Source organism: Gopherus evgoodei, unplaced genomic scaffold, assembly GCF_007399415.2.
Source record: "Gopherus evgoodei ecotype Sinaloan lineage unplaced genomic scaffold, rGopEvg1_v1.p scaffold_42_arrow_ctg1, whole genome shotgun sequence".
NCBI lineage: Eukaryota > Metazoa > Chordata > Testudines > Testudinidae > Gopherus > Gopherus evgoodei.
In genome coordinates this window covers 856,835-884,392 of record NW_022060063.1, presented here as the reverse complement: position 1 = coordinate 884,392, position 27,558 = coordinate 856,835, and the positions used below count along the sequence as shown (strand labels likewise).

General features: G+C 45.5%; 1 protein-coding gene across 2 annotated transcripts in view; it reads left to right on the top strand.

Moving 5' to 3' along the window:
- The window catches only part of SLC48A1 (solute carrier family 48 member 1), a 29,096-nt gene extending 7,838 nt beyond the window's left edge, over window positions 1-21,258 (top strand). For both annotated transcript variants that reach the window (XM_030546187.1, XM_030546188.1), the window contains exons 2-3: window positions 15,429-15,596; window positions 17,860-21,258. In XM_030546187.1, the coding sequence (XP_030402047.1) occupies window positions 15,429-15,596; window positions 17,860-17,996 (305 nt within the window). In that variant the 3' untranslated portion in view covers window positions 17,997-21,258. The remainder of the gene's footprint in view (window positions 1-15,428; window positions 15,597-17,859) is intronic.
- Window positions 21,259-27,558: the final 6,300 nt, after the last annotated feature.

Sequence of the window (27,558 nt, the reverse complement as noted above, 5' to 3'; positions counted from 1 at the left end):
ACGAGAGCTGAGGAAGCGTTGTTCCAGGTCTGCCATAAAGATATTGGCATATTGTGGGGCCATGCGGGTGCCCATAGCAGTGCCACTGATCTGGAGATGTATATTGTCATCAAAATATATAGTTTTTGGAGTGCTTTGCATGTAATTCTGTAAAGAGATCTCATTTTCAGAAAGTGTTAAACAGCTGCCTTGTGCAAATCAGACCCCTTTAAACTACTTGGTAATATTGGCTGTAATTAATAACTCTGTTGATATGTGACAAGAGAATTCATATCATTCTTGTCAGCTCTAGGAGTAAAAGCTATCAGCAGACACTTTATTTAGCTATGTCGGAATATTTATTAGTCTCTCTATACAGTTATTTTCAGAGTAGAACTGCATTTTTAAAAGTATATGGATCTCTCATGTATTCTGCTTGAACTCTGGAAAGTCAGCACTCCAGTGTGTTTCTGATGCCCTGTCCAGTGCAGCAGCAAGACGTGGAGCTTCTGAGACACACAGGATACAGATATTCCTATATGCCAATAGTTCATTCCTTCCCAACTGACTTTTCCTCTGTGTGCCCTGCTCATACTGCATACCGAGAGCTTTTGTTCTTTGCTGATTGGAGAATCAGACAGAGGTGCCACCTACCTGCCCTATTCTCCTGGTTCTATAGAACTGTTTGGCATACAATAAATACAAAAGAGGTTACAGAAAAACCTATTTTCTACAGCCTGCACACATAATCCTCCCACTTTGCAATGAGGTTTCCAGAGCCTGCTTCTTGACTGGGTATTAGTGTGAAAGGCAAAAACAATATCAAAGCCATTCCAAACTGTGGGTCTCAGGTTGTCTAGATTGGGATTTGCGGTTCTATTTTAACTCTACTTTGCATCACAGTGCAGACTGCATTCCAGGAATATTGTGAATCTTCAGTTAGTGAAGTTGTTCACTACTCCACTCTTAAGAGGATCCCACTATATTTAGGTAGTAGTGGCCCCTTAAGTCTGAAATAAACAGTGCTATAGTTTAATTTTTGTCTCTGGGATACTTCATTAAATAGATTAGTCTGTTTTTAACTTAACTCATTAATTAGTAATTGTTTCCATTAAGAAGAGATGGAAGGAGAGGAATTGGGCAAGCTTTTCTGAAATTTCTAAAGTTAGGGAACTTTTCAATAAGCTGGTGAGGAAAGTAGGTGCCTTTTTGTGATTTTTTCCGTATTTTTAACAGGATATTAAATACCAAATGACTGCAGGCTAACTAATGTTTGTGACACAGCCCACAAAGGCTGGGAGGCATAGTGTTTGTGCTGGTGCAACCCATGCCGCTGTGAAAATGCAGAACAGCCCGTGCTTCGGATCAGAATATGCTGGCTCTTGGCACAAAGTTTCTTTTAACTTAAATGTACCTGTTGCATTCACAAGCTTCAAAAACTCATCCAGGCACCTGAATGAGAGTTGTAGGTCTGGTATTGTGTATGTGGGAGAAGTTTGTTGAGTATCTTTGGCAGCCTGGCAAGCAGTTCCTCATTAACCTGCCTCTGATTAAGCCAAGAGTTTGCCTACCTGTTTGTTTTATCATTTTGTATTTGTTTGTACATATTTATCTAGCTTTAACATCTTTCCACCTTACCCTCACCTCTTGCATTCTTGTCTTCTTCCATCTCTTGAATGTCCAGATCTGAGAGAGTGCCAGTATCAGGGAAATTAATTGCTTCACTGACTCTAATTTCCTCCTTTCTTGTTTGTTTGTGACATCAACTCATTTTCAGGATCTGTTTAACCTAATGCTTTTTCCTTCTTTCCTTACTGGTTCACTTTTCTTTCTGTCTCTGATTTAAGAATTTGGTAGGCAGTGTCAAGTATTTCTCTCTCTTGTGGAGACTGTTCCTCTATGTTTGTAATCAATTTATTACAGTCTAGACACTGCCTATGTTTTTTGGTTACCTATGATATTTTATTCCCCACTGCTCTATGCCTTCTAATCTGCCTTCCCCTGCTGGTTTTCATTAACCTGCAGTCCTTTTCAGGTGTTCCTGTTCTACACATTTTTATTTTTGGCTGCATGCTATTTATTAAGGTTATATACCATTGCAAAGATGTGGAAATCCGGGTGCTTATAGATGGGGTCCAAAATCCATCTTTTGGTACCTAAAGAACAGCCAGTTTTTCAAAAGTGCCGAGCAGCTACATCTTCCACTGACTTCAGGAACTTCAATATGCACTTAGGCATCCGGACTTGAAAATTGTGATCTGTATCAGCAGTTCTCAAACTGTAGCAATCTGAGGACCCATTGTGATTTAAATTTTTTTGGGGACCCCCAAGTCATGCCACTTAGCCCCAGGCCCCACCTCCATTCCACCCCTTCCCTCAAGGCCCCACCCCACCTCTTCTCACCCCCACTCACTCCACTCCCCTCCTGTCGCTCACTTTCCCCCACCCTCCCTCACTTTCATCAGGCTGGGGCAGGGGGCTGGGGTGCCAGAGGAGGTGCAGGCTCTGAGAGGGAATTTTGGTGTGGGCTCCAGCCAGGCAGCTCTTACTTTGGGTAGCTCCCGAAAGCAACCAGCACATCGCTCTGGCAGCGGCTCCTTGGCGGGGAAGTGGGAGGGCATTTGTATAAATGGATAATTTTTCCATATTTTTAACAGGATATTAAATATTATACATAGAATTATTGACTCTCTGGAGATTTTGCCGACTAACCTAGGGCCTTAAGTATATTGTGCAACTCCATACAGGTGTCTTGATGCCTGCTCAGAATTAAACAGTAGAATAGTCCACAGTTCTCAAACTTGGTCAGGACCCCAAAGTGGGTTGTAACTCCATTAAAATGGGGTCACCAGGGCTGGCGTTAGACTTGCTGGGGCCTGGGGTTGAAGCCGAAGCCCAAAGGCTTCAGCCTTGGGTGGTGGGGCTCAGGTTACAAGCCCCCGCATCTGGGGCTGAAGGCTTTGGCTTTGCCCCCCGCCCCACCCAGGCAGTGTGGCTTGGGTGGACTCAGGCTTCAGTCCTCCCTTGTAGGGTCATGTAGTAATTTTTGTTGTCAGAAGGGGGTCATGGTGCAATGAAGTTTGAATAGATTGTAGAGAAAGGTTGTGTTTATGCATTAGCTAGTCTTTAAATGTTAATAACTCTGGTTTAAATACAAAAAATACCACATATTCACCATCTAGATTTGGGGTGATGGCAGTAGAATGTTATGCTTTAAAATGGAGAAGATAGGCATGAATGGAAAAAAATTGAAGAAAATAGGCAAAGAATGAAAAAATATACACATACACCAAAACAGGAAAATATGAATGGATATTTTTGTCTTGATGCCCCTTTCTCTCTCTTTTCGCTGATGTCTATTTAGACTACGTTTTTAGAGGCCAAGATCTGTTGTATTATGTGTCTATGAAATGCCATGCAAAAATAATAAACAATATTGTTGGTTTAGTTTGAAGTGCTATATTAGATGCATAAAGCATCTGAAATCTGAATCTCATTTCCTGCTACTAAAACTGACTCATCAAACAGACTTAAGAGTTGAACAAAGACTTCACATGCCAAGTGCCTTTCTTCTTGCACATGTGCAGTCCAGCCTACTTTGCTCTGAACCAAAAAGTCAATCCGCTTATGCTGCAAATGCCCAAAGTGCAATGTTGTGGGCTCAGAAGTTGGCCAAATGAAAACCAGTTTTCACTTGAACCCTCAAGAGATTCTTCTCAGAGGACTGTTTCCCTAACAAATTACAGTTTTCAATCACCAGCTGTTTTGGCATAAGAACTGTTCAAACAAAGTCTTAAGAAGATTTTTTTTTTAACTTGTTCCCACAAATGGCTGAAGCTGAACTATTTTGGCTCAGACTTTCAGAAGAAAATGTTTTACACTTTCATAGAAATCTACAGTTCTTCAGCCTGACTGGGCAAGGTCTTGGATAGTTATGACAAAACAGAGTCAGAATGGAAATACCTAGGGTCCCTTCATATAGGTGTCACTAATGCTTGAACTTGAATAACTGCACTTATAAAACAAGAGTCTTATGGATGTTTGATGGAAAATGGCATTCGGATAACGTGTTCTGAAGAAACTACTTTGGGTTAAATATATTGATATAATTCTACCCTGAAATGTTCCAGTGGTTCACAATGGCATTATCCATATTTATTTTAATTTTGCATAGTCATCACAGTTGTCATTGTCAGCAAATTTGGTTGTTTATTTTTTAAACTCCTGTTTAACTGTTTGGTCTTCTGGAACTCACTGTGGGAAGAAGAGCTGTTAGGGTTTTTTATGCTATCTTGTCCTTTGTCAAATTGCCCATGATACCCATTGCTGTGAGGTCACTAATTGTGAAGGGTATTTGTCCCACATCTGATTTGACGGCAGAGGCAGCTTTTATATTGTCTTGGTCAACAATGTAGCTCATTTATCAAGGCTCTGAAAAATTAGTCAAAATGATGAGGAACTGGTTTTTAAAAAAAGTACAACCTGGTGTTCATTTTAATTGTTGCATTTGGAGAAAATGAAACTTGTTTTATGTATCTTGAAGTATGGGAAGCTTTGAAATTGTGTTATTGAAATACTGAGGATAATTATCAGTATTTTTCTCCTTTAAGAATTGTCTACCAAACTTGGTGACATCTTGTTTTGAACTTATTTTTAGGAACTTGCTCATTTACATTTCATTTAAGCTTAGTACCAATGTAGATAAAAGAACGAATGGGTATAAACTGGACACTAGGAAGTTTAGACTTGAAATTAGATGAAGGTTTCTAACCATTAGAGGAGTGAAGTTCTGGAACAGCTTTCCAAGGGGAGTAGTGGGGGCAAAAGACATATCTGGCTTTAAGATTAAGCTTGATACGTTTATGGAAGGGATGGTATGATGGGAGAGCCTAATTTTGGCAATTGATCTTTGATTATCGCCAGATAAGTATGCCCAGTGGTCGGTGATGGGATGTTGGATGGGATGGGATCTGAGTTACTGCAGAGAATTCTTTTCTGAGTGCTGGCTGGTGAGTCTTGCCCACATGCTCAGGGTTTAGCTGATTGCCATATTTGGGGTCGGGAGGGAATTTTCCTCCAGGGCAGATTGGCAGAGGCGCTGGAGGTTTTTCGCCTTCCCCTACAGCGTGGGGCATGGGTCACTTGCTGGTGGATTCTCTGCAGCTTGAGGTCTTCAAACCACAATTTGAAGACTTCAGTAACTCAGGCATAGGTTAGGGGTTTGTTATAGAAGTGGATGGTTAGGGTTCTGTGGCCTGCTTTGTGCAGGGGGTCGGACTAGATGATCACATTGATCCCTTCTGACCCTAGAATCTATGAATCCACACACATTCCAAGTACTCTATAGGGTTTATATTATTAAATCTGGATTTAAGATTTGTCAAAATACCCAAGTTGACTTTTTCTTTAAAGAAATTGTGCTTCTATCCACTCTGTTTCAGATCTATTATGTGCTTTACTTACGTAATCTTTACTTTAGATGTGTCTGTTTTCCATAGCTCTAAGTAAGAAATCCCATAGATTCTGTTTTGCTGAATGGCTATTTTAGCCCAGGACAGTTCCGAGAGCAATTGTCTGAGAGTGGCGGCAACCAAATATTTCCAACTGTGAAGGTTGTAAGATTATATGGGCAGTGTTTGGGCCACTGAGGCAACTTCATCTGACCACCTTCCAAAACTGCTGCTGCGGGGTTACCTCCAGAGGCCCTGATACTGCTTCTGTATGTGACTGTGGTGTGGGGCTTGGATCGAACTATGTGGATGCAGTGTTGGGTAGCAGTAGTTAGATGGAGTATTTCTTGGGAGTAGGATTATGTGAAACAGAAAATTTAAACACTGAAAGTCAACTGAATCCTCTAGAGGTCTTTAAACCTCTCTTCCCCGCTTTAAATGACATCATTTTATTTTATTCCAGTAAAAATTGTTTCTAAAAACAATTTTTTGGAGCAGAACAACTGAATCAGTCAGTTATTGCTTTAGTGTTGGAGCCAGTCCAGTAGAGCTCTCAAAGCCGTATAGTGCTCTCACATTAGATGTGTGCCATATTTCTGCTGGAGGTGTTCTCCTATAGATGATGAGTGTAGTCCTTGTTGAGGGAGCAGAATGGTCTGAGTTCATTCTAACCACAACATGACCATGTAACCCTGTTAATGGGAGTGTACTATGAGACACAAGGATAGGCTATTTGAAATTGGGTCGTTCTGATGTGTCACAATATCATCTTGTCTTATGACCATTGTAAGAACATGCATCAAAATGAAGCCAGGCTCAGGCTTCATAAGATTCATATTAACCAGGAACAGTCATGTATTCTCGTTTAGTTTCCCAAATAGTTGTTATGGCTACTATCAAATTTTTCAAGACCCTTTTACTTTTAATCTGGCAAATTGACCTGGCCCCCTCACCACTTACCCCAGGGAGGTTATGGGATAGAGATGGTTTCCTTTCATAGCTCCACTAAGACAAGTTTGTTTATGTGGCTTTATTTGGTGAAGAGCTTTGCTTCTCTAATCTTCGGTGGTAAAGTCGAAGCCTTGGGGCTTGTCTACATGTGGAGTTATTGAGGAACAGCTATTCCTGAATACCTCCATGTGTGGACATTTTTTTCCTCAATAAAGTGGCCTTGTATCTGTTTAAGCTTAATTCAGTGGGCTAAACAGTGAGTTAAACTAAATATGGATAAGGCACTCTTACTGTGAAATGAAGGTGTCCACAAATGGAGCTGTCATGGGTTGCACAGGCTCCATGCTCTGGAACCACTCTGAATGAAATTCAGACAGAACACACTTGTGTGTGTCCCCTCAGGGCACACTCTCACTAGGGCAAGCCTCCTTGGCTTCAGCTCCTCCTGGGGTCTGCCCTTGGTATGTTCAGCACCCCTCTTCATGCCCTGAGCTCCCCGCAATGAGTCCACTTGGGGAAGCTGTACTTGCTCACCAAAGGGGCCAAGAACCCCCCCAACTTGACTCTCAGCCAGCAGTGTAAAACAGAATGGTTTGTTAATCTTCTACAACAGTGATGAGCTGCCAAAATATTAACAGGTTCCCTCCTCCTCACCCCACGAGGGGGTCGTGGCCGCCCCCTCATCCCCGCCCAGGACTCCTGCCCCATCCAACCCTGCACGTTCCTTGATGCCCCCTGGGACCTCTACCCGATCCACCCCCCTTCCCTGTCCCCTGACTACCCCATGCCGCCCCATCCAACCCCTCCTCTCATTCCTGATTGCCCCCCGGGAGCCCTGCCCCATCCAACAGCTTACCTGGCTGCTGCTTGTTTCACGCTTCCTGTGAACATCTGAGGAGAAGGGGGGCGGAGCATTCAGGAGTGGAGGGGGAAGTGAGCTGGGGCCGGGGTGGAGTGCAGGAGCTTTTGTTAAATAAAGCCCTTATACGACCGGTTGTCCCGGAACAACCGGTTCTAAAAGGCCTTCTAAATTTAACAACCCGTTCCTGCGAACCGGCTCCAGCTCACCACTGATCTAGAACACAATGTAGAACAGATCTTGTTGGCACAGAAAGCAGGAAGTTACAGCAAAGTCCATTTTGGAGGGATCCAGGACCCTGCACTCCCCCCTGAGTCCCAACCCAGGAGTAGCTTTTGTCCAGCAATCTCTTGCTATCTGCTCATGGTTTCAATAAGAATGTTTGCTGAACTATCCATGGAACCCCATTGCCTTCATTACTATATAAAGTGCCTTGGATTCCTGTGGTTTGGAAGGAAATCAAGACTTCAGTTTTCCCAGTGAATACTTACAGTAAATGAGCATGTGAGGGGAAATTACCTTTTGGGCAGAGACTGGTCATAATTCTCCAGGAAGCTAATGCTCTGAATTTCAGAGACACTGTATACGCTGTCCTGAACAGCTTCCCGAAAACTTAGCAATAAATGCTCCAGTTTATCACACACTTCCCTGTTGTTTTTGTTAATTGTGGAGGCTTTAATCTCAGTAATCATATTGTTTTGTGTTTAACAATGTATTGGTCTGGCTTGGAATGATGGGCTATAGCTGTAATGAGCAGCAGAAGGTATCTGCTGGCCTGTGGGGACAATGCTTCAGAATGTGCTGTTCATGAACCATGCAGCCCTTCTAGGTGTGTGTTAATTTTGCAGAGCAGCGAAGAAGGAATGCCTTGTTAGTGTGTGTGAAGTGCACGGGCTTGGGTTGAAAGTCATTTTTGTTTAATATTGCTGCTTCACTCTTAAAGCCCACTTACTTGGGCATTGGTCACTTGCAGTTGGGAGCAGCTGTTGACCAGCCAGTTCGCCTGTGCAGTTATTATGATCTACAGATGTTAAGACCAGAAGGGACCAGTCTAATAATCTGCCTAATGTGCGTAGCCCTGGCCAGAGAGCCTATGGGATATGCCTTCCATCACCCCATCTCAAACAAGGCATCTCGTGTGGCCCAGCAGGTGCACCAAAGATCAGAAATTGCCAAGTGGAGAGGGCGAGAGTCCTTTTGCGTTATGATAGAGCTTGTGTTTCAGGTACAGTAACTCCTCACTTAATGTTGTAGTTATGTTCCTGAAAAATGCGACTTTAAGCAAAACAATGTTAAGCAAATCGAATTTCCCCATAAGAATTAATGTAAATGAGGGGGGTTAGGTTCCAGGGAAATATTTTTCACCAGACAAAAGACTATATTATACACACACGCGCGCTCTCTCTCTCTCTCTCTCTCTCTCTCTAAGTTTTAAACAATTTAATACTGGTACACAGTGATGATGATGCTTGGTTGAGGTGGAGGAGTCAGAGGGTGGGATATTTCCCTTACTGCTAAATGATTAACTAGCAATTGGCGGATGCCTCAAGGGTTAACTCTCTCTTTGCACAAGGCAGCAGGAATGGCGGGAGATGTGCACATTTCCCTTAAGTACACTGCCTTGTTGATAAGATCAGCTTTCTGAGACAGCTGCTGCAAGCTCCCTCCATCCTGAGTCCTGGTCTGTCCCCCCTGCTCTGTGGAAGGTGGGGCAAACCGGGTGCAGGAGCAGGGGGGAGGGGGACACCCTGACAGTCCCCCTCTTCCTTCCCTTCCCCCCCCCCCCCCGCACAGCAAGCAGGAGTCTTGGGGAGCAGCTCCGAGGCAGAGGACAGGAGCAGCACATGGCAGTGTAGGGAGGGACACAGCTGACCTGCACACGGGACTTAGGGGGCTGCCGGTCCACCCTGGTTCCAAGCCTCCACCAGCTTGCTGCTCTTCCTGCAAGCACTAGACAAAGCAGGCGTCTGCCAAATGAGGTTAGAGGGGAGCATTACACAACTTTAAACGAGCATGTTCCCTAATTGATCAGCAATGTAACAATGAAACAACTTAAGCCGTTAACCAGGAAGACTTTAAGTGAGGTGGTATTGTACTGTCAGTAACAGTGGTCACTTAGTTCGGTAGTTTTCAAAACAAAACAGCTCTCTGAAATGAAAGCTGCTTCTCTCTCATATAAGCCCTCCCTATCCTCACTTCCTGTTATGAAACAAGAAGTTCTATGACTTTTGTAGGAGAGAGGGATGTATTCAGTCTCCAGACCCGTTCAGCCATGGACCTGTGGCCAGAACATTAGAATGGGAGTCAATTGGCATGACATGTGGTGACACCTATTCCCTGAGAACTCAGACCAGGAGCAGCTCTCACCACTGGCTTGGCCCCTTTTCAAATCTAGGTTTGGTTCCCTAGAAATGGAATTTTATATATCTCATTACCAGCTACCAGAGCCTCCCAGTTGCCCTGTTGATCAGTCTGGATTTCATTTTGATTGGAGACTATTCTAGGGATCCTGCAAAGATTAGTTAACATTGATGTGTGTTTTTCAGCTACTGTACATATTGAAAAGGAAGGAGCGCCATCGCCTTTTAGATGAACTTTTCTGTTGTGCTTACCTGGCAGTGGCTTTTAGTGCTATTGCTCATACCCAGTATGTGTCAGTTATGCCAAGTCTGAATTAATCTTCTCCAGGTTTGATCACAAATACACTTCTTAAAAATAAAACCAACTGGATGCAGTAGCATTGGAGCCAGTGGCAGGAAAGTGCTCCAAAAAGTTAACTGTACTGGGGAAGGCTTACTTCACCTCAGCACTGATACCCTGTGGATTAGTAATTTAGTAGCTTCTCTCGGATGTTTGAGTCTGTGCAGGTCTTTGGACCTCTTATCCCTTGACATTTGTTTTTTCTTTACCTTAAACTTGTGAGGACACTTCTCAGAGCAGATGTTTCTTTTGTTCAGCCACATAGGACAAGACAAGTGTGATTGGACCTCTGCTGGTTTCTGAAGTTCTGCATGCCTTCGTTGTGTATTTTTGTTGGTTTTGTTTTTTGATGGTTGAGTAAAGTTTCATTAGTGGCCTTGAGTTTGAATTGCATCTAGCTCAGGGGAGTCGTTAACTTGGTTTGGACTTTCATGCGCTACCACCATACAAGTAACTAGGAGCAAGCAATGTTCCTTCTAATTTTTTCCATCTATGTGTGATATGCACCGAGGTATATGTGCAGATGTGCGCCACCAGTAGAAACAAAAAACCTAGCTATGATTATGTATTTTTAAAAAGTTAAATAGGGTTAATTACTCCTGCCAGGACAGATTAGGCATTTTAGAACTCACTGCTCAAAGAATTAAATTTAAGTGTAAGAGAAATAACAATTATTAAATGCAGAGACCAGTCAAAACGCTAAAATAACACTCTCTGAAAGAATAAAATTACAGAGAATATATGTGCATTGCAGGAATTACCAAGAAGTAACAACTACAATAATGCAAGTATGTGTTGGGAGGTGAGCGTGACAGAGACTGTGCGTGTGTTTGACAGTATGTGTGACCCTGTGTGTGTGACACTGAGACTGTTTGTGACAGTGTGATATGACTGTGTGTGTGTGTGTGTGTGTGTGTGTGTGTGTGTGTGTGTGAGAGAGAGAGAGAGAGACAGACAGACAGACAGTGTGTGTGCTGGCTGCTGGGAAAGTTTCTGAGACACCCTGCGCTGTCTCTTCAAGAGACTCACTGAAAGCTCTCCTGCTCTGTCCTGATCCCTGTTGTCTCCCCTTCCCCGCTTGCAGAGATGGGGCCTGCGGGGGAGGGAGTATGTGTGTGAGAGACAGACAGAGACTGTGTGCACTGGCTGCTGGGGCAGTCTCAGAAACAGTGCACTGTCTCTTTAAAAAAGGCACTCAGCCACTCACCCTTCCCCGCAGCAGCTCTGAGCCAGGCTGTGTCCTCTGCCTCTCCCCTGCTCTGCCAAGATGGGATACAGGGGCAAGAGGGGAGGGGTACACCCTGACATCAACACCCAGGAGCAGCTGCAGTATGGAGCACCTGAACACATGCTGCCCTCCTAATCAGCTGGGTAGCAATTAAATCTCTCCTGTGCAGGGCACCTAGCTTACAGGGAACACAGAAGCAGCACTGTCATGGTTAAAAGCAGGCTGTGATTTGGTGCCTGGACTCTCAAACTACTTTTACAGCTTTTCAAGGCAATCAGCTCATCTGATTCTAAGTATGAAAATGTGAACAGCAAGTGGTGTAAGCCATTCCTGACTTATTTGATACTGCAGTAAAATCCTAATTCTCCTCAATGAGAATTCATTTCCCTGCAGTGTAGTTCTTGGATTCTAGACAGCTGTTCTCTAAGTTGGATTCCAACCCTGTGTATAGTCAAAGCATTAGAATGAATTTAAACTTGAATAAATCATAATAAGGTAGCTAGTTTTGTGTCTGTCGCGTCTCGTAATCTTCTAGGTTCTGAACGCAGTGAATGCATTCTTAATTCCCTAGGAATCCAGTTATAATGCATTTATGGAAAACTGTTTTCACTGTGAGCCCTTTACAGTGCTGCATCATTCAGGATTTTTAGTGATCTGACCATCAGTTGTAGAACAGTTCATGAGCTTTATAATAAAGTCCAAAATATAGTAATTTTATGCTGATTTAACAGATGTTGCAATTGCTAAAGACTGCTAGGTTTCTGCACTTGTGAAACTCTATTCCCAGGGATGATGCCTATATGCTGTTTGTGGTTTTGAGCTTCCCAATTCTGAGAGTTTGGAAACAGCATGAACAGAGGGAATTCCAGGCTAACACAAACCTTTTAGATCTTCCATTCAGCATAATGCTGAGGACTGTGCTTTTGCTGACTTGAACCTGTTTGCAAAGTTTGTGTAACAGAACACCATGACCTGTCAGTATCTAAAGGCAGAGGCCTTTCACTTTCAGGAGTAGCAGATGATTTTGGGGAAAGGACCGAGGTGTACTTTGTTCCTTTCAGACCAGGTGAGCTGATTGCTAGGAGTCAGAGCCCTAAACCCAATTTAGAATCATTAAAATTCTAACACTGTTTTTGTCTAAAACTAAACATTGTTTGGGTGCTCTTGGGACCATCCCTAGAGAAAGGGAGGCTGACCCATATCTTCTTTTGCATGTCTGTCACACTTGTCACCAATTTTTTTGCCCCATCATGTCAAATGATTATTCTAGGCTAGGGCTCACAGGTTTAACTGATGATAAATGTTGCTAAGTAATTTTTCATGCAGAAAGTGCTGTGTCAGGCCTTGTATAAGGAGGGAACCAGGTGATTCCCTGTGTGCAGAATCAGTTCCTGTCATGAGAAAACCACACCATCAGCTTCTCCTAAAAACAGCAGCTTCACTGCTGTAACACAAGCACCATGAATCAGCACTTTAACCAAGTAAAATGTGCTTAGTCATTGTGTGAAAGTGCCTCCTCTGCTGCAACAACCATGGGGAAATGTTTACATTCTGCAAACTGTGAACATGGTGCTTCCCATTTTCTGTGTGTTAAATGTGGTTTGAACTTTTAACTACTCACTAGAGAGAGCAAGCTTAGTTAATATGGTGTTCAAGGTTAGTAGCTTAACCTTCTAAGTGCTAGACTCTTCTAACAAGCCTCGCACCATGTTATTAAAAGCTTGCTCACACTGTTGTGATCTTCTGTACGTGTCCACAGAGCAAAAGAGTGCCCTTCTGCTGAACACACCCAGCTCAATTCTGATCTCTGGTATGTGTACACAGAATGCTGTATTAGGTAAAATCAGCTATTCAAAAGCATTAGCAGTAGCTGACATCACAAGATTTGTGGCATTAAGCTTTGGAGTTGCTTTAAGGAGTAGTGCCTCAGTGCTATCGGTCCAACCAGATTAACAGGAGAGAAACAAGAGGCAAGTCCTACCTATCTGTTTATACACTGAGAAAGGATGTAATCCCTGCCCCATTCCCCTCAGCATGAAGTCAGGCTGAGGGCTCTGTGACAGTGAGAATATTCTGTCATTTTTTTAGGAATCCTTTGTTTCAATTTCCCCATTATTTTGAATGCCCACCCAGTGGGAGAAAAAGGACTCAGTTTGCTCTCAGGGCAGGCTGAGACATGAGGGGTGCGTGGGGAGGGGGGGAGTTGCCTAGCTGTCTAAGCCTGAATGGGCCATTAAAAAGGACTGGCCTAGGCTGACACTATATCAGTGGAAAATCTGAGAAAACAATGGAAAATCCAGTCACCAGGAAATTGGCAAATAGCAGCCAAAGACCTAGAGGGAGGTAGATGGAAAGTTCGTTGCAAAAGTTGGAAGGTTTGTATTGAAAGAGGCAGGAGACTGCAGGAAGAGAAAGGACAGTCTCATGGTCAGGGCAGTAGAATGCCATCCAGGAGAACTTCATTCTATCCCTACCTCTGCCACAGAGGTCCTGTGTGATCTTGGCCAAGTCACTTAAACCAAACTCTTCACAGGTCGCTGCAAATTTTGTGTGCCTCATTTGCTGTGTGCCCTATTTCAGACATCTTGGGCCAGATATGCAGAAGTGCTGAGTCTTTATGACTGCAGGTGATACTCCTGGGGGAATTCTGTGCCACACACATATTTAATAGCTTCTGCTGAAAAGTTACTGCAGTTCCACCTTTTGCCTACTGGAGGGCGCTGTGGCACTAGAACAGAGCAGCTGCTCCTGGCAAGCCCCAGCCAGGATAAGGAAGAGAGAGAGCCTGCCTTCTTCACAGCTCCTGTTGGGGCAGGTCGGGAGACAGACAGCATGGGGCTGCTGAGGGGTTCACAGATGGGGGCTCATAATCACTAGTGGGGGAGGACAGTTTGGGGCAAGGGCTGAATGGGAGTGGAGGCGCAGGGCCATGGTGAGGTGGAGGTACAGGGCTACAAGGGGAAGGAGTATGAAAAGGGGTACAGACACATGGGGACAGGAGGTACAGGGGCACATGGAGATGAGTGGAGAGGGCTGGCTGAGGGGATGCAGGGACACGGGCAGAGGGATGCGGAATGCAAAGCTACAGGGGAAAAGGGGGATGGCAGAGTGGGGGCACACAGACACTTGGGGACAGCGGTAGATGTGCCTGACTGAATGGGAGAAGCTAGGGGTCTGCATGGGGGGAGCTCCCTAACAATCCCTCCATGCCCCGCAAAAAAAACCTGTTTCATACTTTTCCCACCCATACCTCAAAACCCTTCACGTTCATACCCAGGCTTCTTTCCAGCAATTATTTCCCTCTCCCTCTTCTCCATTACCCTTGACTCCCCCAAGCCTTTGAACAGCTTCTGAGGAGTGCAGGAAATATGGTTTTGTACTGTAGTTTGAATGAATTATTACTCAGAGTTCTGTATTAATGTGCCTAGTAAGGAATCTATTTGTCAAAACAAGTTTCCTGACTCTCTCTTGTTGTCTATATTGTTAGACATGCTTGCTGACAGGTATTTTGAAACAAATTATCAAAATAATTGAAACTGGTGTGATTATATTGTGTTATTTTGACAAATAAAATATGCAGAATTGTGCAGAAATCTTAAATTTTTGGCACAGAATTCCACTGGAACTGTGCTTTGAACAACTGAAGTGCTATAAAATGCTAAACACTCTGAAAAATCAGCCCTTAAGGTTTTGGCGCCCAAAGTTAGTGGTCATGTGACAATTTTGGCTTTAATCTCTGTGCTTCAATTCCCCAGATGTAAAAAGGGTTGTTAACACCATCTAATCTCTTGAGTGTAGTGACAATAATCATTAATATTTGATGCACTGAACTGCTTATTAAGTATCCGTACTGTGGTAAGAGAACCATAAAAATGCCCAGGAGGAAATTAATCAATGTATTCAGGCCAGGGTTTGAACTAGTGTGTTAAATAAGGCCTGGGGTCATACATTGAATGTGGAGGATAAAAAGTTACTGAATAACTACCTATTCTTGAATGAGGCTGAGTCCTGTGGAAAAAATAGTGTGAGATCCTGTAATTGACCTCTGTTTCATAATGCATACACACAAGGGGGCTGAATTAGGGTTGCATGGCCAACCTTAATTCTAGCATTTCCTAAACTTTGAGCGCTTGACTTCGAAGCCTTAATGTTCTTTTAATGTAGTTTTTGGATGTAATTAGCTGTATATTTGTTTATAGACACCTTTCTGTGTTGCTGTGTGATCCATTATACTGATTCCCCTTGCTGTCTAATTGAGCAGGTGTTCTGGCGCTCTGGGCCCTAATCACGCATGTGATGTATGTGCAGGATTACTGGAGGACCTGGTTAAAAGGGCTGAGGTTCTTCCTCTTCATCGGGATCCTCTTCTCTGCTCTCTCCGTGGTGGCATTTTGCACATTCCTTGTTCTGGCCATCACCAAGCACCAGTGTAAGTATATTGTACCAAGAGTGATTGTGGGGAGGTTATCAGGAAGGCTGGAATTAATGGGATTGTAGAGGGGAGAACAGGCACAAGTTAATGACTTCCCCAAGATATTGAAATTACTTCTAAGCACCTGTCTATTCAGTCTTCGTAAATCAGGTTAGATTGGAATTTTGCCACATAAACCTACAAGTCCCTAAACTCTTTGCATCAGAGTCTGAGGGTTCGTCTATACTCTTTGCCAGATCAGCGTGTGGTGTTCGATGTATCTGGGATCAGTTTATCACGTCTCATCTAGGCGTGATAAATAGATCTCCAAATCGACACCCTTACTCCACCTCGGCAGGAGGAGTAAACGGAGTCAACGGGGGAGCCGCGGTGGTCAACTCGCTGCCGTGAGGACGGCCAGGTAAGTCAAACTGAGATACTTCAACTTCAGCTACACGAATAGCGTAGCTGAAGTTGCGTATCTTAGTTTGAACCCCCCTGCTAGTGTAGCCCAGGCCTGTGCCTGTCAGATCTCCAGCACACCTTGTAAAATTACGGTGCTATAAAATATTTAACAATAAACCAAAGAGGAAGGGTCAGTATTGTTGGACTAACTTTGTCACCCTGGGGATTCATTAACACACATTGGCTGGATGGAACTCACTTTTAAAAAAAATTCACATTTGTGATATTTATGGATAGACAGCCACCCAAACAATCCCATGTGCCAAGGATTGGCAGTGTTCATTGGGAACAGAGCCCCTTAACTTCCCTTCGTTTAGATCCAAATGGAGTTCTGCAGAGATTTGAGGATCTCCTTTCATTGTGACAGTTTCTAACATTTCAGTAGAATGTTAATTGTGCTCAATTAGTCAATTCACACCACAGCAAGATGTGGGCTTGGGCAGGGGAGCAGTGAGGGTTACTGTGACAGTCGGTGTGGCTTTGGGGCTCCTAGGTGTTACTGCTCTAGAAACAACACTACTTAATTTGCATGCTTTTAGTCTGGACTGTACAGCACTTCCCTGTGGCAGAGATGGAGAGACCATTTGCCTATAATATAAGACAGCCGAGGATCTGAGTGTGTGAAAGCCTTATGCTGAACCACCTCTGAGAGGCATGGAGCACTGTATTCCTAGGCAATGGCACTTACCATCTCTAGTGCCCCATTTTATATTAGCTGTTTTCTGATGAATAACCAAAAATGCTTCTTTCCTTTACATCTCCATAAGCTCTGCACAATATGGGCAGTTGATACATGAGCATATACCAGTCGTGTAAGATCCTTCAAACCATGCAGGTTTTTCAGACTCAGTCATGATCATCCCAGTTTACTTTAAGTGACTTGGAATAAGCTTCCAAGCAAGAGTGTTGTAGGGCTCTGTGAGTGAGGCTGAGTCTCCTCTGGAAGACTGGGAGTATAGAGAAGTAACAGCATTCCTCTCGTTTCTCCAGTTAGCATGCCTCTCTCATGCTATCCTGCTCTGCAAATGCTTACAACACTTACGCTATCAGCTGTTCCACTGCATGCAGTCCTGTGCTCCCTTCAGTGTCCCTTCCTGCTGCTGACAGGGAAACATCCTTGCTGTGTGCTGGGATTCATCTCTTCTCCTCAGAACCCCCAAATTAACCGAGTTCCTAGAAAACAGTGGTCTTTTTAAATGGAAAATGGACAGTTGTGTGGAAGCATGATCTGTCATGTAACCACAGCTCTCTACTCTCGGGATCCACTTAGCCATAGTATTGAGCTGGCTGTTGGGTTGGTAGCTGTATGATTGGTGTATTCCTGCAATTGCTGCTTACACACCTGGAGGATCCCTAACGGGAGGCAGGGAATGGTTTCACAGAGTGAAGAAGGGTCACTGTCACTCTTGGTCAGAATAGCATCGTGCATGGAGTGCTGCATCCTTGGATATGGCACAGGTATCCTTTCCATTTGCTTGGAACTGGATTCAGTTTGAGCCTCCAGGTCCCACTGCTTTTAGAGCTACAGAATCCTAAGCAGAACTGGTAAAGTTCGGTGGCACCAGTGAACACAGCACAGCTCGCAAACCTCTGTTACTCCTGGAGGCAGGAGCACAAGTCTTCTGTTGAATGGGAGCTTGGAGAGAGGTTCTTCCTGGGACAATCTTTCATGGGGGCTTGTGTTGATGTTGGTCCTGCCTTGAGCAGGGAGTTGGATTAGATGACCTCCTGAGGTCTCTTCCAACCCTAGTCTTCTGATTCTGTGTGGAAATCTAAAGGGGGATTTTAAATATAACTGGCTCCTTTTCTTTCCTAGCCCTGACTGACCCCAGCAGCTACTACCTGTCGTGTGTCTGGAGTTTCATCTCCCTGAAATGGGCCTTCCTGCTCAGCTTATACTCACACCGGTACAGGAATGAGTTTGCAGACATCAGCATCCTCAGTGACTTCTGAAGCTTGGACTTAATTCTGTCGGAAGCTGCTAATGTTTGACTGGGCTTTTGGAGCCGTGCACTGGAAGGAGGCTGCGAAGAGGCAAAGAGTAGGAGCCAGCCCAGCTCTGCATGACTTGTCTGTCTGCAGTAGGGGTTTTCCCTAATTGCTTTTATTCAACCACTTAATTTGGCTAATTATGTCAATTTAGTGTTTTTGTTACCCTCCAGGAAGTCCGTGTGTCTGGCAATGAGTCAAGAAGTTCCATGCACTCACATGCAGCAGGCCTCAATTTGCTATCTGCATTGCTCTGCTGTTATCGTAGACCAGTGACTTTCAAACAGGAAAGTTGCAGATTAGCCTGTGGATGCAGCACCTGGTTAAGAACTGGGTATCTTTCTCTTAGCCAGTGATTCACCAGCCTGCTCGTGGGGGTGGCCGGGGTTGCTTAGCAGAGGACCATGCCCTGGGAAGGGATGTTTTTATTCTCACAGGGTGGTTTGAGCAGGGGGTGCATGTTCTTTCCCAGCACTAAGGAGGACAAACCCATCAGTACCTCCACGCCAGGCCTCCAAACCTTCAGCATTTCATTGTGCTGCTTCATGTAAACAGTAGGGCTAAGAATAAGCCATGGTGCTGGCTCCACCCTGCTGTTTAGAGCACATGCATCCCCTTGTGCAGGCCAGAAACAAGAAGTCAGCAATGCAGTGTCAGTTGTCTCAAACAGAGGTCACTGATAGGGGAATCCAGTGCTGGAGAGAATCAGTGCTAGCTGAGCATTGCACCCTGTTACATTGTGCTGCCTGTTAATCCAGGATCATTCTCAAAGGAAACCATTTTATTACAGCACTTAAGAGAGAGATGTAGCAAGTGACATCTGACCTGTGGGTAGTGGGTGCCCTGGGCAAGGGTCTGGGCTGTTTGAGTCTCAGAAGGGTTGTGAATGTGTGTGATTCATTGTTTTAAAGCAGTCTATCTCTTAATGGCCGTGAAGCGTTTGGAGGGCATTGTGTGTGCTTCTGTTCCTGTAATGATTTTTGTTCTGTTCCACTGTAAACCTAATTCTGACCTACCACTATGGATCATTAGTGCTGAGTGGCTCCAGCTAGCATGGGGGAGAGACGCAAGAGATCAGCACATCTGTGTGTCCTGCAAAGGCCAGACTAGCTGTAGATTGCTGGCTGCCACTCGGTGGAGGTGGCTTCTTCCTGCTGGAGCCTGATGTGTAGGTCATATAAGTCACTAGCAGTTTGCCTGGGTTACTAAAGTTCTACAAACGTATGCTCTTGAGCATAAGATGGGCCCCCACTCACCTACGGCTGGATGAAATTGCTGATGGCAAATGGGTTGCAGGAGCACAGCAGAGGAGACCAGGTGACGAAGCTACCCTGGCTCTCCTCCAAGTTTGAAAAATACATTGGAATGTACCCAGTAGGCAGCTTGAGCAGATCTCCATGGCAAGTGTCACCAGCGTAATGCACTGAATCGGTGCCCTATGGTAGGTCTGAACTTCACGGGACCTGCTATGGGAGAAGTCACACTGAGTGCTCCTCCCCCTCTGCTCGGGGAAGGCTCTAGCACTGAGATTTTGCAGTGTCAGCTCTTCTCTGACACTTGGACACTCTGAGTAGGTTTAATGCTCTTTCACCCTTGTGTTTGATCCTTGTTAATATTCACCCTGCGAAGCTTCACACTGCAGGCTGTTGCTTTCTTTCCTTCAGTTTCTTATGCATACACTTTCCGTTCAGGGCGGCTCTTGGCATGATTTGCTGGAAGTGTCTCATCAGCAAGGGGCAGTTGGCATTTCTGTTTTAATAAATTAAAAAAGCAGTTGTGTGTGATTTTTCTTTTGTGCAGGTGGATGGGGCAGAGGCAGTAGGAACTCCAGGCCCTGGCAGATTGAGAGGTGTCAGGGAACTGGGCTGGTGGGACTGGACTGCTCCATTACATGTACATGGTCACAGGTCCAGTTGTAAAGTCACTTCTGTATATATACTACTGAAAAAGTCTCCTGAAACATAGGGACAAAGATCTCCTAGGCAATCCATAGAATGTAAAGCACAGAGGAAACTGCATCAGGTGCAGTGACTAGGCAGTGAAGTAGGTGTGCTGGGGCCTAACTGTTTGTGTTGTCAGGCTTCTGTGTCTTAAAGCAGAGTGGAATCTTTGTGCTGACATCTGTGCAGTTGTCCACTGGGGAGTAGCATGCAGTGTTCAGTGTAGGCCTTGAACCTCCCCATCCACAGCCCATGCTGTCCTGTGCTTGGTTTGGAAGATCAGTAATTTGAACACATGGCTGGATTTAATTATTTTTGTTAAAGGGATTTTCAGTCTTTGAGATTCATTAAATATAAACTTCCTTCTGTTTATAGGACAGGGACCCTGACAATTAATATCAGCCCCAGAGCAGCTTCCAGGGAAAAGCAAGGAGTGAAGGCTCAGACTGCAGCCAACACCTCCCAGGGCAGCAAATGCTGGTGAGACAGGGCCACTAGAAATCCTCAGAGACCTGCAGGAATCTCCAGTGCTGAGCAGAAACTGCAGCTCTGATCCATTATAGAGATTAATAGTTAGGCTCAGAATTACTGAAATGCCCCCTAGAGGTGATGTTGGCAGAAGGCAGCGTGAGACCCCTGACTGGGTGAAATGGGTGTCCCTGCCCTCATGAGCAAATCTGTGACAAGGCGGGAAGGAGGCTGCCTGTGGATTTGAGTGTTTTAAACTGTGGTAGCTTTAATCCTTCACCTAAAAGCTCACGTTGTCCTGCTCCTGGGAGGGATCCTGAACAGTAAAAGCTACTGACTCAAACTCAGAGGTTCATCTTGGCCCTAATGTTACTCTAAAGGTGGAACTATGTCTCCATTCGCTTACTAAATTACCTGGGTAGATGGACTCCCCTCAGGTTTATACCCAAAAGGTCCACAGCAGCTCACCCTGGAGGATGTTGGGGGCTTTTTTTGAGTGACAGTAACTTTGCTTACAAACAACCCACTTACTCAACCCCAGTCTTCGCTCCACCACGTTTGCTGTAGAATTTGTAGTCATGTCACAGCTTTTTAAAAAAAAAAAGTGTATGTAAATATATAATATATTTTTACATTATATTCATGCTTTGTTTGCACGCTCAGTAAGAATTGGGTCATGTAGCAGGAGTGTAATTCATGGGGCAGGGTTTACTTCCATGTATCCCAGTGTGTGTCTGACATTGTATTAACCACACTGTAATTTGTGTGTGACACCATAGTAAGAACAGAAATACAGTATTCTTTCTCACCAAACCAGAGCGTCCGGAGTGATTGCCTGTCCTGTAGGAGCAAAGCTCTTCCCTGTTGTAACAGCATGTTTGCAGAAATCATTTTTAAACACGGTTTTAAAATGAATTTTGAACACAGTGGAAACTAGTGTGGATGGGCCTGGGACCAGAAACAGAGAACTCGTTAACTTGCATTCAGCTCCCATCACTCACCAGTCGCAGCAGCAATAACATCCAGACGTGCGTTGTGAACTGTCTTCTGTGAAAACACCAATTCTCCAGCGTGGGTTTGGGTGCACAGCCCAGGGCAGCAAGCCTCCCGGTCTTCCTCAGAATGCTTGCGCTGCTGCTCTAACAGCAGCCTTCTCCCTAGGTTTCAGAGCCTGAGCTCCAGCCAGCGGTTCTACTTCAAAGCGCTGGCTACACAGCTCCTGTTAGGGCCCCGGCACAAGCCCGGCTAAGCCATGTCTGCCAAGCTGGGCTGGCGGACTTGCTCCAAAATGCTATGTGGACATACCCCAGGGCTGTGTCAGATGTTTGAGGAAGGTGTGCGACAAATTGCATTTAGCATGAGTGAGGGTAAGCTGCCCCCTGTGTGATTCACACCCTTCAGCTGTGAGGCTGCATTGCCATGTCTGTTAGTTCAGGGCTGGGCCACTGCTTTTGGGTGTGCATGTTTGGCTGCTACTGTTTCCTCAGCACATAGCCCAGTTTCTAAAACCTCAGCAAACAGCACATCAGTTACGGCACTGTGCCCAACAGCCAGGGGTGGCTCCAGGCACCAGCACGCCAAGCCACTGGTGGGGGCACTCTGCCGGTCACCATGAGTGCAGCAGGCAGGTTGCCTTCAGCGGCATGACTGGGGAGGGTCTGCTGGTCCCACGGCTTCGTTGGACCTCCCTCAAGCGTGCCGCCGAATCAACGGGACCAGGGACCTCCCGCAGGCAAGCTGCCGAAGGCAGCCTGCCTGCTGTGCTTGGGGCGGCAAAATGCCTAGAGCCGCCCCTGCCAACAGCAGTAATGTTGCATGCCCCCTAGGCTTAACCTGCCCCTCCCCCAAGTGCCCACAGAGCAAAGGTGCAGCATGTCCTGACTCTGGTATACCAAGGGGAGGGTATCCCAGCATCAAGGATCTCTCATCTCAGACGTGTTGCCTGCAGCCCCCTTCCATTTAAACTAGCGGAGTTGTAGAGCTTTCATGTCGTTATAACTGCTGCTTTGCATGGGGAAGGGACAGTCGTGGTTAAGAAAGTAACAACAGCCTGGGCCAATTTGTTGCTTATGCTGGATTCCACGCTACTGTCACTGCTACCCCTCTATACAGTCTGGCAGTCAACCTATTGCCTGCAGAATCCAAAGCACAGCGAGCCATTCAGCTCTCTTCACTGAATGTTTAAATCTACCCCACGCTCCCAGAGCCTTTGAGAGGGTGACAAATCCACTGCCACTAAGTGTCCCTTTTTGGAAGGAGACCCACAGTAATGCCCCCTGGATGCTCATCTGGGAGCAGTGCAGCCGCTGTTGCTTTCTTAGACAAGGCCTCATGGCGGCAGTGCATGATCTCATGGGAGAGACTTCTGCACTATTGCACACGCTGCATCACTAGCCCCTGGAACTCTAGGCAGCAGAAAGGCCTCGCAGCAAAGAGGTCAGCAGGATTCCTAAAGGATGAGGCGCTTCTCTGGCGCATGAGACTGTCCAGTTATGTTAGACGGTGAAATGTGTAAGAGAAGCGGTGCTTCAGGCTGTTAGCGGAGTGAGTCTGCCATTGGCTTGGTGCTGTAAGATGATCTAGTGGGAGATTACAGCTTCCTGTGCAACACCAAATGCTGACCTCTTGGAGACAGCACTGGGCTAGATAGTCCCTGCTCTGATCCTCCCTGGCTTTCTGGGACCTGAAACTGCCTCAAGCCCCTTTTATCCCCTTCTAGGCCCTTTTCCCTCTCATCAGCTTGGCCAGAACCTGCTGCCAACCTTTTTTTAACCCATGTCTGTGGCTCCTGATAGCCTGGGCAGCTCTTGTTTCTAGTTTCCCTTGAGCATCATGACCCTTGCACTGAGAAGTGCCCAGGGGAAAACTGGCGCAGCTTGTGGGCAGCTCCCTGCATCTCTGTCCTCCCCAGTTCAATTCATGCACCTCTCAGGTGATCTTAGATCTCCTTGAAAGCCCGACTAACAGCCTTGGGCTTCCTATAGCGACAGCTCTGTTGATGCGTCTCAATCCTGGCCCACAGCTTCCTGCTATCCCAGCCCTGGGCTGCCCCAGTTCTGCTGGTATCCCTCAGTCCTGGCCCACAACCCCCCTGGCTCCCCATGCATGCAGAGCCCTCAGTCCCGGCTGGTTGTGTCGCCTCCATCCCAATGCTTTCAGTACTTTACAGCTTCACCAGTATTTGTGTTGAATTCCCTTTGCTTGTTCGTGACAGCCCCTTTGGAATTTCGGTTGGGTCAGGTTTTCACTTAAAATGGGAATTCACTATCTCTGTTTTATGAGAAGAATCTTCCCAAAATTTAGAGCAAATAATCTGTGGGTAAAGAGTGAATTTTCTAGGGATTTTCAACTAAATCTATTACTTAGCACAGGGATGGGCAACTTTAAGGTGGTAGAAGGGCACAAACTCCACTAAAACCCTTTGGCACACCATACGTGGGCAGGGGGTCAGAGTGGGAATGCAGGGGTGGGTGCTCTGCATGAGGAGCCAGGTGAGTCAGTGACAGCAGGTGGAGAGCTTGGGTGTCAGCGATAAGAGGGGAGTGGGGACAGTCGGTGTCAGAGATGGGGGGACAGAGGGGTGGGTGCTCAATATGGAGAGCAGAGAATAGTGGGGTGTCAGAGATGAGTTAGTATTAATGAGGTATTTTAAATTCCCTGATATCTGTTGGAAGACCGTTACAGCAAAGTGTAATATGTCCAGCAAGTTGTTAGCATGTTTAGGGGTCAACTTTCTGATTCAAAATGGATGACTCCCTAGTTGTTGCTGCTTCAACTTTCTGATCCATTTTGGATCTGGTGTTGACCACCAGAGATGAATTAGTTGAGAACCTGAAGGTGCTCAGAAGCTTGCTTGAGAGGAAGTGACCATGATCTGATAGAATTCAAGATCCTAAGGAAAGGAGGACATGAAAACAGCAAAACAAGGACACTTCTTCAGAAAGGCAGCTTTCAACTAACCCAGAGAAATAGTAGGCAAGGTCCCATCGAAAGATCAATTAAGAAAAGGAGTCAAAGGGGGCTGGCAGTTCCTATAACATGTAAAATATAGGCTCAGCATCAATCTATTCTGACACAGAGGAAAGAGGAGAAGAGCCACAGGAGGCCAATGTGGCTGCACGAGGATCTTACTAGCGGTCTAAAAACCAAAAGGAAATGAAAAGAGGGGCATGTCACCAAGGGCAGTATCCATGGGAATAGCACAAGGTGTAGGGACAAAATCAGAAAAGCCAAGGCAAAGAATGAGTTACAGCTGACAAGGAACGGTAGAGACAACAAGATGGGGTTCTACAAATGTGTCAGGCAAAAAAGAAAGATAACGGTTGTTGCTCACTGGAGAAGGTGAGCTGGGAACAGAAGATGACAAGAAGGCAGAGCTGCTCAATACCTATTTTGCTTTAGTCTTCTCGCAAAAAATAGCATGTGACCTGATGACTAGCAAAGTTCCCATAGAGGATAAAAGGGAAAGAATGCGGATCAGGATAAGTGAAGAACACATCAGAGATCTTCTGACTAATCTGAATGAATTCAAATCTGCGGGGCCAGATGCTATTCAGCCAAGAGTAGTGAAGGAATTAGCTGAAGAAATCTCAGACTACTGCCAATAATATTTGCAAACTCATGGAGGACAGGAGAGATCCCGGAAGACTGGAGAAAGGTTAATGTAGTGCCCATCTTTAAAAATGGGGAAAAGGAAGAGCCAGGGAACTTTAGACCAGTCAGCCTGACCTCGCTACCTGGGAAGCTACTAGAGCACTGTATAAAACATTCAGTTTGCGAATACCTGGAGAATGAAGGGGTGATCACTAGCAGCCAGCATGGATTTACCAAGAACAAATCATGCCAAACCAGATTGATTTCCTTCTTGACAAGGTAACTGGTTCGGTGGATAGGTGGAATGCGGTGGACATAATATATGTAGCATAGGCACCAACATTTTCTGGCCCCCCTGGCCCCACCTTAACTCCACCCTTTCCCCACTCCTGCCATGCCCCCATTCCACTCTCTTCCCCAAAGTCCCTGCCCCAATTCTACTCCTTCCCTGCCCCTGTTGGACCCTGTCCCCAAATTCCTGCCCTGGCCTCACCTCTTCCCCGAGGGCACCGTGTTCCCCCTCCTCCCCCATCCTTCCCAGCACTTGTCGCACAAAACAACTGTTTCACGGCGCAAGCACTGGGAGCTAGGGGGAAAAAGCGGGCATGCAGCGCGCTCAGGGGAGGAGGCGGAGCCCCAGAGCACCCATGGAGTCAGCACCTAATGGGTAGACTGTAGCAAGGCTTTTGACACAGTCTCACTTAACATTTTGATAAGTAAGCTGGAGAAATATGGGCTTGGTGGAACTACCACTAAGTGGATACAGAATTGGTTGAACAACTGCAAACAGAGAGAAGCTATTGATGGAATGATGTCAAATTGGAGAGAGGTCTCAAGTGGGGTTCCACTGAGGGCTATTCTGGGTCCAGTGTTATTTAACATCTTTATTAATGACCTGGGTGTAGGAATAGAGAGCATACTGATCAAATGTGCAGATGATACAAGGCTTGGGGGGAGGGAAGGTGTGCCAATACTTAGGAGGATAGAGTTAAAATTCAGAGGATCTTGATAAATTGGCGAACATGGCTATAGACAACAAAATGAAATGTATCAAAGACAAATGTAAGATGCTACACTTAGGGAAGAAAAACCCAATGAACAAATACAGACTGGGGGATAACTGGCTTGGCAGTAGCACTGCTGAGAAGGATCAGGGAGTAGTAGTGGATCATAACCTCAACGTGAATCAGCAATACGATGCTGTTTGAAAAAAACCCAAATGCAATTTTAGGTTTCATTAACAGAGGAATAGCATGCAAGTCATGGGAGGTGAGAGTACCGCTCTATTCAGCGCTGGTTAGCCTCAGCTGGAGTACTGTGTCCAGTTTTGCTCACCAATGTATAGAAAGGATGTAGTGAAATTGGAAAGGATCCAGAGGAAGGCTACAAAGATAATCAAAGGACTGGGATGCCAGCCATATGAGCAAAGGCTGAAAGAACTGGGCATGTTTAGTTTGGAAAAGAGGAATAAGACCGGGGTCTTAGTGGGGAGCCAGCTGTGGTCACTCAATTAGGGTGAACTGCAAAGAATGGGCAGACAATCTCCAAAAAGCTGATGGATAGTCCAATACTTAAATTCACCAAACCAGCACAAAACAGCTTTTTTGTTACCTCGGAGAATAACATGAAAGGGAAAGGAATCCAAGAGAACTGGCTGTATTTTAAAGAAGCTTTATTGAGGTTGCAGGAGCAAACCATCCCGATGTGTAGAAAGAACAGTAAATATGGCAGGCGACCAGCTTGGCTTAACAGTGAAATCCTTGCTGATCTTAAACACAAAAAAGAAGCTTACAAGAAGTGGAAGCTTGGACAAATGACGAGAGAGGAGTATAAAAATATTGCTCAGGCGTGCAGGAGTGAAATCAGGAAGGCCAAATCACACTTGGAGTTGCAGCTAGCAAGAGATGTTAAGAGTAACAAGAAGGGTTTCTTCAGATACATTAGCAACAAGAAGAAAGTCAAGGAAAGTGTGGGCACCTTACTGAATGAGGGAGGCAACCTAGTGACACAGGATGTGAAAAAAGCTAATGTACTCAATGCTTTTTTTGCTTCCGTCTTCACAAACAAGGTCAGCTCCCAGACTGCTGCACTGGGCAGCACAGTATGGGGAGAAGGTGACCAGCCCTCTGTGGAGAAAGAATTGGTTCAGGACTATTTAGAAAAACTGGATGAGTACAAGTCCATGGGGCTGGATGCACTGCATCCGAGGGTGCTAAAGGAGTTGGCGGTTGTGATTGCAGAACCATTGGCCATTATCTTTGAAAACTGATGGTGAATGGGGGAGGTCCCAGATGACTGGAAAAAGGCTACTGTAGTGCCCATCTTTTAAAAAGGGAAGGAGGAGGATCCACGGAACTACAGGCCAGTCAGCCTCACCTCAGTCCCTGGAAAAATCATGGAGCAGGTCCTCAAGGAATCAATTTTGAAGCGCTTAGAGGAGAGGAAAGTGATCAGGAACAGTCAGCATGGATTCACCAAGGGCAAGTCATGCCTGACTAACCTAATTGCCTTCTATGAGAAGATAA